The sequence below is a fragment of the Hylobates moloch genome, unplaced genomic scaffold (assembly GCF_009828535.3).
Source record: "Hylobates moloch isolate HMO894 unplaced genomic scaffold, HMol_V3 SCAFFOLD_6, whole genome shotgun sequence".
In the NCBI taxonomy this organism is placed as follows: Eukaryota; Metazoa; Chordata; class Mammalia; order Primates; family Hylobatidae; genus Hylobates; species Hylobates moloch.
This window is the reverse complement of record NW_026652281.1, coordinates 52,606,701-52,624,119: the sequence shown is the minus strand read 5'-3', so window position 1 is coordinate 52,624,119 and position 17,419 is coordinate 52,606,701. Positions and strand designations below refer to the sequence as shown.

At 38.2% G+C, this 17,419-nt stretch overlaps 1 protein-coding gene across 1 annotated transcript in view; it reads left to right on the top strand.

Moving 5' to 3' along the window:
* ARSK (arylsulfatase family member K) overlaps positions 1 to 7,635 on the top strand; it is a 52,698-nt gene extending 45,063 nt beyond the window's left edge. The window contains exons 7-8 of the mRNA XM_032156808.2: positions 3,365 to 3,589; positions 5,760 to 7,635. Of these exons, the coding sequence (XP_032012699.1) occupies positions 3,365 to 3,589; positions 5,760 to 6,049 (515 nt within the window). The 3' untranslated portion in view covers positions 6,050 to 7,635. The remainder of the gene's footprint in view (positions 1 to 3,364; positions 3,590 to 5,759) is intronic.
* Positions 7,636 to 17,419: the final 9,784 nt, after the last annotated feature.

Below are 17,419 nucleotides of genomic sequence, written 5' to 3'. Positions count from 1 at the left end.
GTTGGCCAACTACAGTAAGGCAAGGCTTATGGTGTAGTATTAAAAGTACAGAGATTGTAAGGTCAGACTGCCTAAGTTCAAACCCCTCTTTACTCGTTACCAACTGTGTAACCTTGGGCAGGTTACTCAACATGTCTGGTCTTCAATTTTCTCATCAATGAAACTGGGGATAGGCCAGGCGTGGTGGCTCATGCCTGTAATCCCAGCACTTTGGGAGGCCAAGGCGGGCAGATCACTTGAGGTCAAGAGTTCAAGACTAGCCTGGCCAACATGGTGAAACCCCGTTTCTACTAAAAATACAAAAATCAGCCGGGCATGGTGACGTGCGCCTGTAATCCCAGCTACTCAGGAGGCTGAGGCAGGAGAATCACTTGAACCTGGGAGGCAGAGGTTGCAGTGAGCCAAGATTATGCCACTACACTCCAGCCTGGGTGACAGAGTGATACTCTGTCTCAAAAAAAAAAAAAAAAAATGGGGGTAATAGTGGCTATTTCATAGCTCAGAACAATGCCTGGAACATGGTAAACAATTTAAATGTTAGGTATGGTTATCATTAATATGCTTCATTCTTCTTAGATATGCTCTAAAAAATGTGTATTTAGTTTGCATCATTGCCAAAGCACTCAAATCCATTATGTACTGATATGGTCAGGAAGAAATATAATATCATCTCTCTTCAGGAGATCATCACACATATCCAGGCCTGCATTTTTACCATTTGTTTACTGTTTTACATTTAGGTCACTCTTTCTTAAGAACCCTGCAGTTACTTCTAGTCTGTGCTTATACTCCCTTGAGAGATGAAACTTATTTAAAATGGAGTTAGAATGACAGGTTTGCCAGGAGAAATAAATACGAAAAATGATTTTAAATAAAAATCAAACAGCTTTTTGAAAAGCAGTCTAAGCTAAAGTGCTTTTAAGGAAATTATTGATAAATATATGAAAAATGAAAACCCAATTTTCTGAGGCACAGAAAAACCAATAAATACTTGAAGTATTTATTAAATATTATGGATATTTCATATGGGTTTTATCAATTTACAAAGGTATTTTATTCTATCAATAATAGACTGGAATCCTAAGTTCCCCTTATCTCTTGCCTGGATTCCTGCAATAGCTTCCTAACTCTCTCTGACCTGCCCTTACCCACTTTTAGTCAATTCACCATTCCGTTGTTAGTGTCAGACTGTCACACCTCTACTCAAAACCCTCTACTGATTTACCTAGAGTAAAAATTCAGTGTCTTTAATTAGGCTTTGAGAGTCCACCATGATCTCTTCTCTTCTCCAACTCATCTCCTATAATTTCATCCCTTACTTACTCTGCTCCAGCCAAACAGTCCTGCTTGGTGTTTGGGGAATAAACCAAGTAGGTCCCTGCCTTGGGGACTGTACACTTGCTATTCCCCTGGGGGAATCTAGCCCCTCCTCAGGACACTGTCTAAATGTGACCTTCTCAGAGGGGCCTTCCTTGACCACCCTATAGAAAACAGCACATACCCACATGCCTGCCATTACTCTCTATCTCCCCTACCCTGCTTTCTTCTTCTTCATTGCACTTACCACCATCTGACACAGCTGTTTCTGTCTGCCCACATTAGAATGTTAACTCTGGGAGAGCTTTTCTGCCTTGTCCAGTGTTGTTTCCCTACAGCTAGAACAGCACGCGGTTTGCTGAATGAATTTTGAAAATGAACCTTGAATGGACTCTTACCCAGTTGACTACTGACTTCTCATAAACACAGGAGAAACATAAGCTTCTTAGTCTTCCAAGCTTCCTTAGGAAAATTAAGAATGGTTCTAAAATAAGGCATTTCTAAGCATTAAAGGTTATTAAAGTGCTGAATACAAGAACTTCCCATAGTCATGAGTATGTGCCAGTTGGTTCCTGCCTCCCAACCTTCCTTAAAGACTTCTCTCTCTTCCCATGCCTTGCTGGTGGTGCCTCCCAATGGCTGACACACAGACCACCCTTACCCAGCCTCTTCCCTCACTGCCTTCTTTCCATTGCTTACAGTAGGTAATCTCTGTGTCTTGGAGCACAGTTAGTTTCACCCAGGCAAGACTTCTCTCCCAGGCACATCCTCTTTAACCTCTTTTCTCCTCTTTTTGTTTTTAACCAGTCATCTCTGAAATACTCCTCTCTTCTTACTTTCCTTATCTCTGAACAAAAAAGCCACTAATTTTGATTGGTTGGCAGAAAATTAATACTTGTGATAGTCTTCTTCCAAGGAAAATGGAAGATACAAACTTTTTTTTATCAAGTTATATATGAAACAACTACCTTCAGAAGATTTATAGCAGTCTTCGTCTACTTCCCTATTATCCTTTAATTAACCTGTTTTTGTCAAAGACAGTCAAGTTAAATTAATTTTCTTATTCAATTTTGTTTCATTTCTAACATTACAGATATAATTCTATTTTTCATTGGAAATATTTATACACAAAATATGAACATTGAAACCAGAAAAGGGCTGGGGAAGACAACTGCAGACTCATTTTGGAACAACCCCGATTACCCAGACATAATTAATGGTAATTTTTCTATAGGAAGAGGGAAGTTTAAGGTCTAATTACCTTGAAAGCAATTTTTTAAAGTATATGATATTTTTCAGTTGAACATTTCTCATGCTATTGTTCTATATGTCTATATTTGGTAAGTTAAAAATTATTTTTCCCTTTATAAATATAATCCACAATTCCTGAAAGTATGTTTTTCAAGATGCTAGTCCCTCAAGATGCTACCTGAGAGTTTAAAAAGCTCTGTTATCAAATAACTTTGGGGCACATGGTATATTATATACCACTCCTGAAGGTTTATAATATACATTAGCAATAAATTTACATCTACAACAAATTTATGTATTTAGTTTTGTTTAACCATTGTTTTGCAAACATGTATGACTACTAAACCCCTTCCTTGTATAAGTCTTGTTAATATCCCATGAAAGAAACTTTGAGAAACAACTATGATTATTTAATCATTTAGAGAAAAAAGGACTAGTGATATTAACTATTTCTTGAAGGCTCCTATCTGCCAGGCATTGTCCTCAGAGTTCTTAGAATTTTACATAAAGTACCTTATTTAAATCTAAAATGAACCTAATAAATACAAGTACTGTGGTCATCCCCTTCTTACAGATGAGAAAACTCAGGTTGAGATAAGTAAATGACTTGCTGAAGTCCACATGGCCAGTGGGGTAAGCATGTGAATCCTGGCAGCCTGTTTACAAAATCCATATACAATCTCCAGTCTCCATGGCATTTATTGGTATGAAAAAAATGTGAATGATGCCATTTGTGAATGTGCAGCTACTAAAAGAATGAGCTATTTTAAGATATTTGGTTATTTTTGTTACATAGATATTGCTGGAATTCCTCTGCCTCAGAACCTGAGTGGATACTCTTTGTTGCCATTATCATCAGAAACATTTAAGAATGAACATAAAGTCAAAAACCTGCATCCACCCTGGATTCTGAGTGAATTCCATGGATGTAATGTGAATGCCTCCACCTACATGCTTCGAACTAACCACTGGAAATATATAGCCTATTCGGATGGCGCTTCAATATTGCCTCAACTCTTTGGTAAATTTGTTAATATATTTTAAGTGTAATATTATGTGTAACGAACTGCCCTATGTAGCATTGCTCAAGATATCCAATAATCCTTGTTAAGTAAATGAATATCTGCTGCTTCTCATGCTAGGACGATCTACAAAAGGTTGCCCAGGTGAGGAACAGCCTCTTTGCAGATCAGCAGCTGAATTTCAGAGAAAGTGTCCTAAGGCTTTTGATCTGGGTCTCATGACTGAAACCAGTTTTCTCTGATCAGGGCATCTTTCAGTACTCATGGTTATCTTTCCCAATTTGAAGTCAACACCTCATTGTACCTCATTGTTCTGAAGGATTAACACCTATCATATGAAGCCTGATATTTTACATATATTATTTAACGTTCCCCACAACCCCACAACATAGTACCATTATCCTCATTTTACAGAGGAGACTGTGAGTCAGGGAAATTTGTTTACCTGTGTGAGGTCTCACAGCTAAGAAGTAGCAGAACTGAGATTTCAATGAAGCTGTGACTGCAAAATTGATGCTTCTTACAGCTTCTAAAAAATGTCTGCCAGCTTCACTACTCTATGAATTAATTTTTAAACAGCATTTTTAGATTTAGGGTTTTACTTATCCTTTGTCCCCATTTAGTATATAAAATATGTGCTAAAGCCATTAGTAATATTTCTTTCTCCATAAGGCTCCTTCCCAGTTACAAATAGCAAAATTATTATCAAAATAATACTCGGGGGGCCAAACTGGCCAACTCCCTTCACTTTAAGAGTGGAGGATTCTTGGCTGAAAAAGGGAGTCTTTACACTTTCATCTTGATGAGTAATGGGCATCTCTTGCTTGTTCATTGGCCATTGTCAAATGAAATTTATGGGAGGCCATTGTTTTGAACTGAGTTGCTACACCAGGCTCAACAGACCAAATCAAGCCAGAATGGGGTCACTGGCAGTAGGTGCCCCATAATCAAACTGAACTTTAGAAAAAAAAAAAAAAAGGAGAATCACAATAACCAATCCGAAGGGGCTCATTTTACCTTAACCAGCATAAGGAAGTCTCCTCTGTTTTTACTGGATAAAGAAAGTAACACTATAATGACGAATCTGCTTTTTGTTCCATGTTTCCGGAACTTTTTCATCAGCCTTTTTCTGCCTATAAAGCCCACCTTCTCTGCTCAGCTCATCAGAATGCCTTTTCTAAATCTTTAGAGGGGTTGCTGCCCAATTCAGGAATCACTAAATAAAAGTCAATTTGATCTTTAAATTTGTTGAAATTTTGTTTTTTATACCATGTTCTACCAAAAAACCGATATGACTATCAAAATGTCAGAAGTGGAGAATCAGCCTTTTCTGTACTTTTTAGGGCTTATTGATTTCCCTTTCCTAAAGATATGCCATCTGAAGTTACCTAGTAAAGTCTCATATCTCTTCAGGGGCCTCTTGGCTAATGTACTTAAGTAGGCCCATAGAGGTTTTTCCCTCAACATTCAGTGTTCATTTACTATCTGAAGTTAATTGTCATAAGATCTCTGACTTGCTGTTTTTCCAATTAGACTGGTATCCTAGCTATATCCCTGTCTTCCCACACCCTATCTAAAAAGTATGTTTATGGATCTGAAATATTTATCATTATTTTCTTGCTGGCAGTGATTGAGAAGTTTGTATTTCCATGGCTGTTTGTTCAAATGGACAGCACTGATGAATGTAACTTTCAAAACTCCAAGCATAAGTACTAATATATAAAGAAAACTAGGACTAAGTAAAGTTGCAGGAACATGACTTGTCTATATAAAGAATTTGTAGAAATTTTGAGGCTGTTGAAACAGTACAGTGTAAGCATTACTATATTCATTTCTGCCTGTCAAAGTAGGCAGGACATCAAAAACAGGAAGAACTTGTTCTAAACCAGCTTACTAATGATAAAAGTTTGACTTTTTCTGGCATTTAAGAAAAAAAAAAGTGGGATAGCTGGACAATGGTAGGAAGGAGGGAATTTGGGCATGTAACATAGGGTGTTTAACTCCTGGTATGTTATTTTACCGTTTATACTGTCCTTCATTTTATTACACTAACAGGAACTGAAAATCTAAAAAAAAAAAAAAATCTAATACATTACCTGTCATAAGGACATTCTAAAAAAAATTTTAGCAGGTCATTATTTTGACAGATACTTAATTTTTTTCTTTCAGATCTTTCCTCGGATCCAGATGAATTAACAAATGTTGCTGTAAAATTTCCAGAAATTACTTATTCTTTGGATCAGAAGCTTCGTTCCATTATAAACTACCCTAAAGTTTCTGCTTCTGTCCACCAGTATAATAAAGAGCAGTTTATCAAGTGGAAACAAAGTATAGGACAGAATTATTCAAACGTTATAGCAAATCTTAGGTGGCATCAGGACTGGCAGAAGGAACCAAGGAAGTATGAAAGTGCAATCGATCAGTGGCTTAAAACCCATATGAATCCAAGAGCAGTTTGAACAAAAAGTTTAAAAATAATGTTCTAGAGATACATATAAATATATTACAAGATCATAATTATGTATTTTAAATGAAACAGTGTTAATAATTACCAAGTTTTGGCCGGGCTCAGTGGCTCACACCTGTAATCTCAGGACTTTGGGAGGCCGAGGCAGGCAGATCACAAGGTCAAGAGATCGAGACCATCCTGGCCAACACGGTGAAAACCCATCTCTACTAAAAATACAAAAATTAGCTGGGCATGGTGGCACACGCCTGTAGTCTCAGCTACTCGGGAGGCTGAGGCAGGAGGATCGCTTGAACCTGGGAGGCGGTGGTTGCAGTGAGCTGAGATCCCACCACTGTATTCCAGCCTGGCAACAGAGTGAGACTCCATATCGAAAAAATAAATAAAAATAAAATAATAATAATAATTTCCAATTTTTCATTACTTTGTAAGAATGTAGTGTATTTTAAGATAAAATGCCAATGATTATAAAATCACATATTTTCAAAAATGGTTATTATTTAGACCTTTGTACAATTTCTAACAATTTAGTGGAAGTATCAAAATGATTGAAGCAAATACTGTAACAGTTACGTTCCTTTAAATAATAGCGAATATAAAATATTGTAATAATAATAATACATGTCATAAATTAGTTGTATGTGAGCATTTGATGGTGCTTGATGAGTTATTTGTATTTGATGGGACTGTTTGGATATATCTGATGGGAGTATTTGGAGTATTTAACGGGATGTAAACCCTGGATGTACCTGATTTTATTACTGTTTTCTTTTAATAGGTAATATATATACAGGGTAAAAGCTTCAAATGGTACAAAAGGGTTAACAGTGATCATGAAGTCTCTGTCCTTTCCCTCTTCCCTGCCATCCAGTTCCCCCCCACAAGAAGCAAGTACCGAAACCACCTGCTTACGCATTTTTAGAGATTGGCCACAGATTCATAAACAAATGTATATATATTCCTTTCCCCCTACACAAACGGTAACATACTGCACACATTGTTCTGCATGTTGCTTCTTTTTCCTTTTTTTTTCACTTAACAGTAGATATCTAGAGGTGAAATTACTGAGTCAAGACTATATTTAGCAAAATTACACCAGATACTACAAATTACCTCTAAAGAAGGTACACTGATAATCTCACCATCAATGCATGTCTTCTTATCCTTTGCCAACCTAACAGATAAAAATATTCTCTTTTTATTTTTCTTATTATGAGTAAGGTAGATCATATTTTCATGTATTTAACAGCCACTGGAATCTGCTTTACCATGGCCTTTCCTATTTCTATTCTTTGCCTATTTTTCTGTTGGTTGTTGGTCTTTGTTTTGTATTACAGGTGTGCTTTAGATATTAGCTTTTTGTAAGAGATCCTGCAAATATCTTCTTTCCAGTTTGTCACTGTCATTTGTCTTTTGACTTTTTTCTGGTATTTTTTGATATGTAGAAATTTTTATTTTCATGTAAGCAAATTTGTGAATCTTTGTACCCCATAAGTATATACAATTATGATTTACCAATTAAAAATATTAATACAAAATTTACAGATCTTTGCTTTTGTGGCTTTTGGGATTTTGTATTATATTTAGAATGGCCTTCTCCACTTGTCTTTTTTATTTTTTTTGAGATGGAGTCTCGCTGTGTCACCCAGGCTGGAGTGCAATGGTGCAATTCTGGTTTCAAGTGATTCTCCTGCCTCAGCCTCCCGAGTAGCTGGATTACAGGCACCCGCCACCACACCCGGCTAAGTTTTTGTATTTTTAGTAGAGACAGGGTTTCACCGTGTTAGCCAGGATGGTCTTGATCTCCTGACCTGGTGATCTGCCCACCTCAGCCTCCCAAAGAGCTGGGATTACAGGCATGAGCCACTGCGCCCGGCCTCCAATTGTCTTCTTTTAGAATTTTATTTTTCACCTTTGGATCTTTGACCCAGCTGGAATGTATTAAACATATTAGAAATCTAACTTTAGTTGTTTTTTTAAATATGCCTACCCATTGATCTTTTATTGAGTAAACTGTCTCTTCTCCCATTGGTAAAAATGTCACGTCATCATATAATACCTTTGGTTGAATACGTTATCTTTTCCCCCATTGATTTGCAATGCCATTTTTATCTATACCAAAGTCCCATTTATACTTATGCCATTTCTTGAACATTTTATTTTGCACTGGACCATTCTATTTTTTTGTTTCTGTTTTTTTTTTTTTTTTTTTGAGACAGGGTCTTGCCTTGTCACTCAGGCTGGAGTGCAGTGGCACAATCACTGCTCACTGCAGCCTCAATCTCATAGGCTCAGGTGATCCTCCCACCTCAGCCTCCCTAGTAGCTGGGACTGCAGGCACACACCACAAAACACAGCTAATTTTTTAAATTTTTATAGAGACAGGGTTTCTCTGTGTTGCCCAGACTGGTCTTAAACTCCTGAACTCAAGCAACCTGACTGCCTCAGCCTCGCAAAGTGCTGGGATTACAGGCATGAGCCACCACACCCAGCCAGACCAGTCTATTTTATTAGTCTGGTAGACAGTATCTGGTAGGACTAGTCCCTTTGCAATAGTTTTCTTTTTCTGGAATTGTCCTTCCTAGCAACTCTTGATTTTTCCATACAAATTTAGAATAAGTTTGTCTAGAAACAAAAATGAAAAGTCCTGTTGGCCTTTTAAATGAAATCATTAAATGTATAACCTACTTTAGAGAGAATTTAATTCTTTATGATAGTTATTCTAAAGAATTACTATGTTTTCCCCTTTATTCAAGTCTTCTTTTATATCCTGCAGTAGTAGTCTAAGTTTTCTTCATACAGATCAATTGCTCCAGAAAAATTTTTGAAAAGCAGGGACTTTAAAAAATACCCCCCTAGGCCCTAGCCTACACCAGTTGATTAGAGCTTCTGAGACAGCCTGGGCCTGCTATGCTATTATTGTTGTCTTGCTGGTCAATCCCTCCAGCCATGATTCTAATGTATAGCCAGAGGTGGGTTTATTTCCAGTTGTTTTATCAGTTATTGTGATTTTAAGTGAATCTTTCTTCCATTATATCCTTTAAGAGATCTTCTTGTTTATATGTGCACTCTATTTCCACATATTTATTTTATTCTGAATCACTTCATAGTGAGTAATGGTTTTTCAAGTGATATATTATTTTCCAAGTAAAAATCTTACCTGCAAATAATTTTACCCAACTTAATACTTTTTCAAACTGTCTTTGAAGTTTTCTTCATGAGTAAGTTCATCTCCTTTATTTATTTATCGTTCTTCAGTGAATTTATATGAGCTTACCTTTGTAATTACGAATTTCTGAGAAATAATTTTACTTTTGAATATATCTGATTTTTATTACATATGTATATACACATGCATACACAAACACACATGTTCTGAAGTGAAACCCTTAAAAAGAAAGGCTGAGTATTAAGGTTAAAATTAAACTACATAAATCCACCATCCATCTCCTAATTAAGCCTAAAGAACACAAGTAGCTAAAGTATGGGTGTATATGCTAATAATAGAGAGAAAAGCAATAATAATAGAAATGTGGTTCTGAAAACAGGCTTGTGAAGATAAATCTACTTTATTCTACCCAAACCCTTTAAGATACACATTCATTTTAAGAATTTACCAAGCATCTGCCATGTTTTAAGCATATTAAGTGTAGGATCATAATTAGGTACAATTGAATATTCAGGACAATATCTAATTCAGAATGGTATCTAATAATCATGCAAACCGAAAATTAAGAAAAACTTACAGAATCTCAAGACAATTATCTAATGCCAGAATCTGACAGGAACTGACACTAATTAGAAGCTGGAATGAGAATAACCTTTGGGCTTCCATTTTTACCACCTCCACTGCTAACTTCTTGTTCTAATCCACCATGATCTGTGCTTGGAATTTTGCTGTTGACTCTTAAGAGGTCTCCATGAGTCTGTCCTTGGCCTTCTTTAGTCTGTTCTCAACAGCAGCCAGAGTGAGCCTGTCAAAATACAGATCACACCCCTGGATACTCAAAGTTCCCACTGGTTTCCCATCTTTTTCTGTAAAAGCCAGAGTCATTACAATAGCCTATGGGCCCCAAATAATCTGGTAGCATGTTCTCTCTAAGACCACTTCTCCTCCTATACTCCTACCTGATTTACTGTGCTCCAGCCACATGCGTCCCTGTGGCTTTCCAGACAGACATACTAGGCATGCACCACCAAGACCTCTTTGCACTTGTCAGTTTTTTCTGCCTAGAGTGCAGTTCTTCCTTCAGATTTTTTCACGGCTCATTGTTATTTCCTTGAGGTCAAGGCTCAAATGTCACCATCTCACAAGGATTTTCCTGCTTTATTTTTCTCCATAGAAATTATTACCATTTAATTTAGTGTGTGTTTTACATAATTAATGTGTTTGAGCTGTCTTTTACCCTTCCTGACGCTACCAGAATAAAAGCTCCAAACAGGCATGGCATTTTGTCCCTTTTCTCCATAAAGTATCTCAAATGCCTAACACATAGTAGAAGCTTAGTAAATACTTGTTGAATTAATTTACCGGGAATTACAGCTTTTCAAATATCACATTAGTTTAGAAAACCAACAAATTTGGGCTGTAGCAGGGTGGGAAGTAAAAGGGAGTAGGCTTTTTTTTTCTTTTGAGACGGAGTCTTGCTGTGTCACCCAGGCTGGAGTGCAGTGGTGCCATCTCAGCTCACTGCAACCTCCGCCTCCTGGGTTCAAGCGATTCTCCTGCCTCAGCCTCCCAGATAGCTGGGACTACAGGCGTGTGCCACCACATCTGGCTAATTTTTGTATTTTTAGTAGAGATGAGGTTTCACCATGTTAGCCAGGCTGGTCTTGAACCCCTGACCTCAGGCAATCTGCCAACCTCGGCCTCCCAAAGTGCTGGGATTACAGGCATGAGACACTGAGCCCAGCCAAGGGAGTAGTTTTCTTAATAAAGCAAAGCCTTCTAGAAACAGTAAATTGTAGCAAAATCTTGCACAAAAGAGCTAACAAATAGACACTATCCCCCTTTGTTTTATCTTTTTAAAATCGACACATAATAATTCTACCTATTGGCCAGGTGCAGTGGCTCACGCCTGTAATCCCAGCACTTTGAGAGGCCAAGGCTGGCGGATCACCTGAGGTCAGTAGTTCGAGACCAGCCTGACCAAGCCTCTCCATGTCTTAGTAGAGACATGGAGAAACCCTGTCCCTACTAAAAATACAAAATTAGCCAGGTGTGGTGGCGCATGCCTATAGTCCCAGCTACTCAGGAGGCTGAGCCAGGAGAATCTCTTGAACCCGGAAGGTGGAGGCTGCCGTGAGCCGAGATTGCGCCATTGCACTCCAGCCTGGGCAGAAGAGCGAAACTCCATCTCAAAATAATTAAATAAATAAATAAATAAATATAATTATACCTATTTATGGACTAAAGTATACCTTCATACATGTATACAAGGTGTAATGATCAAATCAGGGTAATTAGCATACCAATTACCTCAAACATTGATCATTTTTTGTGTACATTCAAAATCTGTTCTTCTATTTGAAAATATATAATAAATTATTGTTAATTACAGTCACTCCATAGTACTATAGAACACTAGAATGTATTCCTCCTATCCTACTGTACTTTTGTATTCGTTAACCAATCTTTAGCTGTTCCTCTCTCCCCTTACCTGTCCCTACCTCTAGTAACCACTACTCTACTCTCTACCTCCATGAGATCAATGCTTTTTTTCGCTTCTACTTGTGAGTAAGAACATGCAGTATTTATCTTTCTGTGCCTGGCTCATTTCACTTAACATAATGTTCTTCAATTTCATCCATGTCACTGCAAATGATAGAATTTCATTCTTTTTATGGCTAAAGAGTATTCCATTGTGTATATATGCCACATTTGCTTTATCCATTCATCTGTTGATGGACACAGGTTGATTCCATACCTTGGCTATTGTGAATAGTGCTGCAGTAAACATGGGGTGCATGTATCCCTTTGAGGTACTGATTTCCTTTCCTTTGGATATTTACCTAATAGTGGCATTGCTGGATCACATGATAGTTCTATTTTTAGTTTTTTGAGGAACCATTTTACTGTTTCCATAATGGTTGAACTAATTTACGTTCCCACCAACAGTGTAAGAGTTCCCCTTTCTCCTCATGCTTGCTAGCATTTGTTATTTTTTGTCCTTTTGATAATAACCATTCTAACTGGAGTGAGATTATACCTCATCCTGATTTTATCTTTTTCTATTAAAGAAAAAGGCTAGATAGTAAATATTTTAGGCTTTGGGAGCCATACGGTCTCTTTCACAACTACTCATTTCTACCGCTGAAGTGTGAAAGCAGCAAGACAATATGTAAACAAATGAGCGTGGCTATGTTCCAATATAACTTTGTTTACAAAAATGCAGGATTTGCCTTGTAGGCCATAGTTTGCTCAATGCTGGGCTAGAATAGTTCGCAACTTTGCTGCAAATTGGAATCACCTGAGGATGTTTAAAAACTATTATTGCCTGGCTCCTACCCCAGGCTGCAGGAGTTTTAAAGCTTCCCAGCCTGTAATCCCAGAACTTTGGGAGGCTGAGGCAGGCAGATCACCTGAGGTCAGGAGTTCAAGACTAGCCTGGCCAACATGGTGAAACCCCATCTCTACTAAAAACACGAAAATTAGCCGGGCATGGTGGCGCATGCCTGTAATCCCAGCTACTTGGGAGACTGAGGCAGGAGAATCCCTTGAACTAGGATGCAGAGGTTGCAGTGAGCTGAGATCATGCCATTGCACTCCAGCCTGGGCGACAGAAAAAAAGGCAAAAAAAAAAAAGCTTCCCAGGTGATTCTAAGGTGCAGCAAAATCTGGGAACCACTAGTCTGGAACCTTGTTATTCAAACTATCATCCTCAGAAAAGAAGCATCTATATTGACTAGGAGCCTTATCTTGTTTTGGTTTTTGTTTTTTAATGGATTTTGTATTCTTTCTACTGTTTTTGGTTTTTCAATTTATTAGACCCAGGAGATCCTCATAAAAACTACTGGAATGGATGGAATTTGTTAAATGGCTGCATATACAAAAATCAACGGCCAGGCGCGGTGGCTCATGCCTATAATCCCAGCATTTTGGAAGGCTGAGGCAGGTGGATCACCTGAGGTCAACACTTCAAGACCAGCCTGGCCAACATTGTGAAACCCTATCTCTACTAAAAATACAAACAATTAGCTGGGTGTGGTGGTGGGCTCCTGTAATCCCAGCTACTTGGGAGCCTGAGGCAAGAGAATCATTTGAGGCAGAGGTTGCAGTGAGCCGAGATCACACCACTGCACTCCAGCCTGAGCAACAAGAATGAGATGTTGACTCAACATGTATCTATAAGAGGAATCACTAGGTAAAAACAGAAATTAGAGAAAATATTACATTCATGTTATCCTATACATATTTATTTGTTTACTTATTTATTTCTTTTTGGTACAGGATCTTACTTTGTCACCCAGGTTTGGAATGCAGTGGTGCGAACGCAGCTCACTCACTGCAGTCTCAACCTCCTGGGCTCAAGTGATCTTCCTGCCTCAGCCCCCTGAGTAGCTGGGACCACAGGTGTGTATCACCATGCCCGGCTAATTTTTAAGTTGTTTTCTAGAGATGAGGGTCTCACCATGTTGGTCAGGATGGAAAATACTTTAAATTTTAATGAGAGGTATACAAACCTAGATTTCAAAAACTACAAACTTCTATTGAAGTATATAAACAAAATATGAATATGCAATGACAGCATGTTCTTGGATGCGAATATCTAATCTCAAAATATCACTTCCCCAAAATTAATGTATAAATTTTGTGCAATCCTGATTTTATTCCAGAAAAGAGATATTTTTGTTTGATTTTTTAAATTGAATGAAATGGTCTTATAGTTTTTATGGAAAAAATAATGTCTGAAATAAGTAATAAAATTATGGGAAAATAATATTGAGGTGGGATTAATATTACCGGCTATTAAAACATACTATAAACCACTGAATTAAACTAAGAACTTGGTAATGAGGGGCCATGAAGCAAAAAAGAGATGACTCAACACAAACTAGGCAGAAGAAGCTCATGTGGAAAGCAGACCATCCAGACCCGTGTTAGAACTATTATCCCCCTTCTACACTGGCCATACGCATTTGTGTGCGTATACATATATATTGTTTACAATTATGTATGTATTATTTACAATTATGTATATTAAACTTTCATTAGGTAGAATTTTTACTGCCAAAAAAATCTTTTTGGAGACAGGGTCTCACTCTGTCACCCAAGCTAGAGTGCAGTGGTGCAATCATAGCCCACTGCAGCCTTCAATCTCCCAGGCTCAAGCAATCCTTCCACCTTAGCCTCCAAAGTAGCCAGGACTATAGGTGTGTGCCACCATGCCTGACTAATTTTTTTATTTTTCAGAGACAGGGTCTCCCTATGTTGCCCAAGCTTGTCTCAAACTCCAGGACTCAAGCAATCCTCCTGTCTCAGCCTCCCAAAGTGCTCAGACTACAGGTGTGAGGCACAGAGCCTGGCCTAACCCAATTTTTTTTTCTTAATTTTAACATTAAAAAGCCGAGTCTTAAAAAATTCTTGGGTCAAAAAATTATAATTATATGCTACTTTAAAAGTAATAAAAATGAGAAAATTTAGATCAGTCATTCAGGATGGCATGGCTACAGACAAAAATAAGAACATTTAGAAAAATATATGATACAACCAAAAGTATACTCAGAATAATATTCTTAGCCTTAAACTTTTTATTATTAAAGGAAATTTAAAAACTCTTCAGTGTTAAAATTTAGAAAATATATGCATAAATTTTGCAATATTTACAGTGAAGTTTTGATATCCTTAAATAATGGTTTGAGAATTGTATTTCCACTTAGGATAGACAAAGATGCAAGGGAATACTGCTCCCATGTTAACAACAACAACCAAAAGAAAAAAATAAAGCCAGAAAATCTATAAAATCAAAACTTTTCTTGAGCCTATCAGAGAAAGGAGATTGCCAGGCAACAGGTGAACTGAATTCGAAAAGGTGGCAAGCATCTCCAAGCACAGGTGAGACCTTTGACAGAACACGGGAGGAAAAACTCGCAGCCAAAAAAGTGAGTAAAAAGCAACTGATATTTTGACATATACTTAAAGGCCAAATGCATGTGAAAATAACAGTAGAAACTCCAGGAACCCCCCACACACGGTGTGCCCACCGACTAACCAGATTTCTTTCATGGACTTAATATAGTACTTAAAGAGAAAGACTAGGGGCAGAGCAGAAGACCTGATGGAGCCCCCTTAGTGGGATGGGTGTACAGACAGAGAGTGGCTGCCTCTTGAGGGCAAGCACAAAACCCAGGACTTTTTGTCATACAAAGCAAAACACATCTGCCACCAGGGCAGGATCAGAAAACACTCTAACCTCCAGTCCTCAGCAAAAGGTCAGCTGTCACTGGGGAGGGGTATGTACGCACTGTGTGCGTACATATATATTGTTACAGCAAAAGCTGTCACTGCTGGGCAAGATGGAGAAACCTATTCATGCCCAGAATCTTTGTTACAAAGCAAAGGTTTCTCACAAAAGGGACAGAACCAATAAACTTGCTCTTGGAAGTTACAAGACAGAATTCAGCTGCCATAGAGGGAAGGGACAGGATTATGGAGAAACTCCCACGCTTGAGGCTCAGGCCCCCAGGGCCTGCATAAGACAAAGGTTGAAACAGGAAGGCCAAGAAAGCCACCCTGCCCCCATCATGGGCAACGAACAGCACAGAACTTCTGGGAAAGGGGCCAAAGCCCTGAGAGAAAAATCCCCGTTCCCTCCCCCGCTCTGGCGGCCAAGTGTGAACGGCCAGCTGAAAGTTGGGGATGGAGCAGAAACACTGAGAAAAACATTCTACCATTCCAGACCTCATAGGAAATGCAAGATGTCAGTATGGAGGAATATGAAGTCAGTAGTGTAATAATGATAACTATAGTAACAACAAAATCTAAACCTAACTCAACTACTGATTAGATTTACCACCCTAGTAGCCTGATGGGTGAAGAGGCATGGCCATTTTCAGAAGTAAACACTATTTACATCAGTCACTCTTATTCTTTTATATATAATGTCTGGCATTCAGTAAAACTTACAAGGCAAAAGAGTTAAAAAGAAAAAAAAAAAGAAGCCAATTTTCAAGAGATAAAGCAGTAAACAGAACCAGACTGAGAGATGGCCCAGAGGTTGAAACTGTCAAAGTAACTTTGAAAATGCTATGATTAATATGTTAAAGGATTTAGTGGAAAATGTGGACAACATGCATGAACATATACAGAATTTCAGCAGAGATGGAAATGATTTAAAAAAGAATAAATTGGATACACTAGACATGAAAAACATGTTATTATGGATGAGGAATTCCTTCAATTGCCTTATCAGCAGACTAGAAATAGAAGAAAGAATTAGTAAACTTGACTACAGGTTAGAATAGAAAATTTTCAAAATAAAATCCTGAATTTCAAAATGTGGCAAGCCCCTCTGAGGAGAGCCAAAACAGAGAGGGGAAAAAAGAGAAAAAGAAAAAGTGGAGAAAAGTAGAGCATCCAAGAGCTGTCGGACAGTATGAAATGGCATAATATACACGTAGTTCAAGTCACAGAAGGAGAATAGAAAGAGATAAAATGTCGGAAGAAATAATTGAAAAGATAATTGCTGAGAATTTTCCAAAATTAATAAAAGACAACAAATCACCAATCTAAATGTTTAGAGAAACCCAGGCAGAATACATACAAAGGGCTAGGCCCAGTGGCTCATGCCTGTAATCCCAACATTTTGAGAGGCCAAGGCGGGTGGATCACCTGAGGTCAAGAGTTTGAGATCAGCCTGGCCAACATGGTGAAACCCCATCTCTAATAAAAATACAAAAATTAGATGGGCATGCTGGTGCATGACTGTAGTCCCAGCTACTTGGGAGGCTGAGGCATGGGCATCACTTGATCCCAGGAGGCAGAGGTTGCAGTGAGCCAAGATAAGAAGAAAATCTTGAATGCAACCACAGAAAAAAAGAAACACTCCAAAAAAAAGAAACCAGCCAGGCACGGTGGCTCATGCCTGTAATCTCAGCACTTTAGGAGGCATACCTGGGCAGATCACCTGAGGCCAGGAGTTCGAGACCAGCCTGGCTGCGTGGTGGCACTCACCTGTAATCCCAGCTACTTGGGAGGCTGAGGCATGAGAATCATTAGAACCCGGGAGGCAGAGGTTGCAGTGAGCCAAGATCGCACCACTGCACTCCAGCCTGGGCAACAGAGCAAGACTCTGTCTCAAACAAATAAACAAACAAAAAGATAAGAATTACATCATTACAAAGATGAGCAAAATGTATCAAA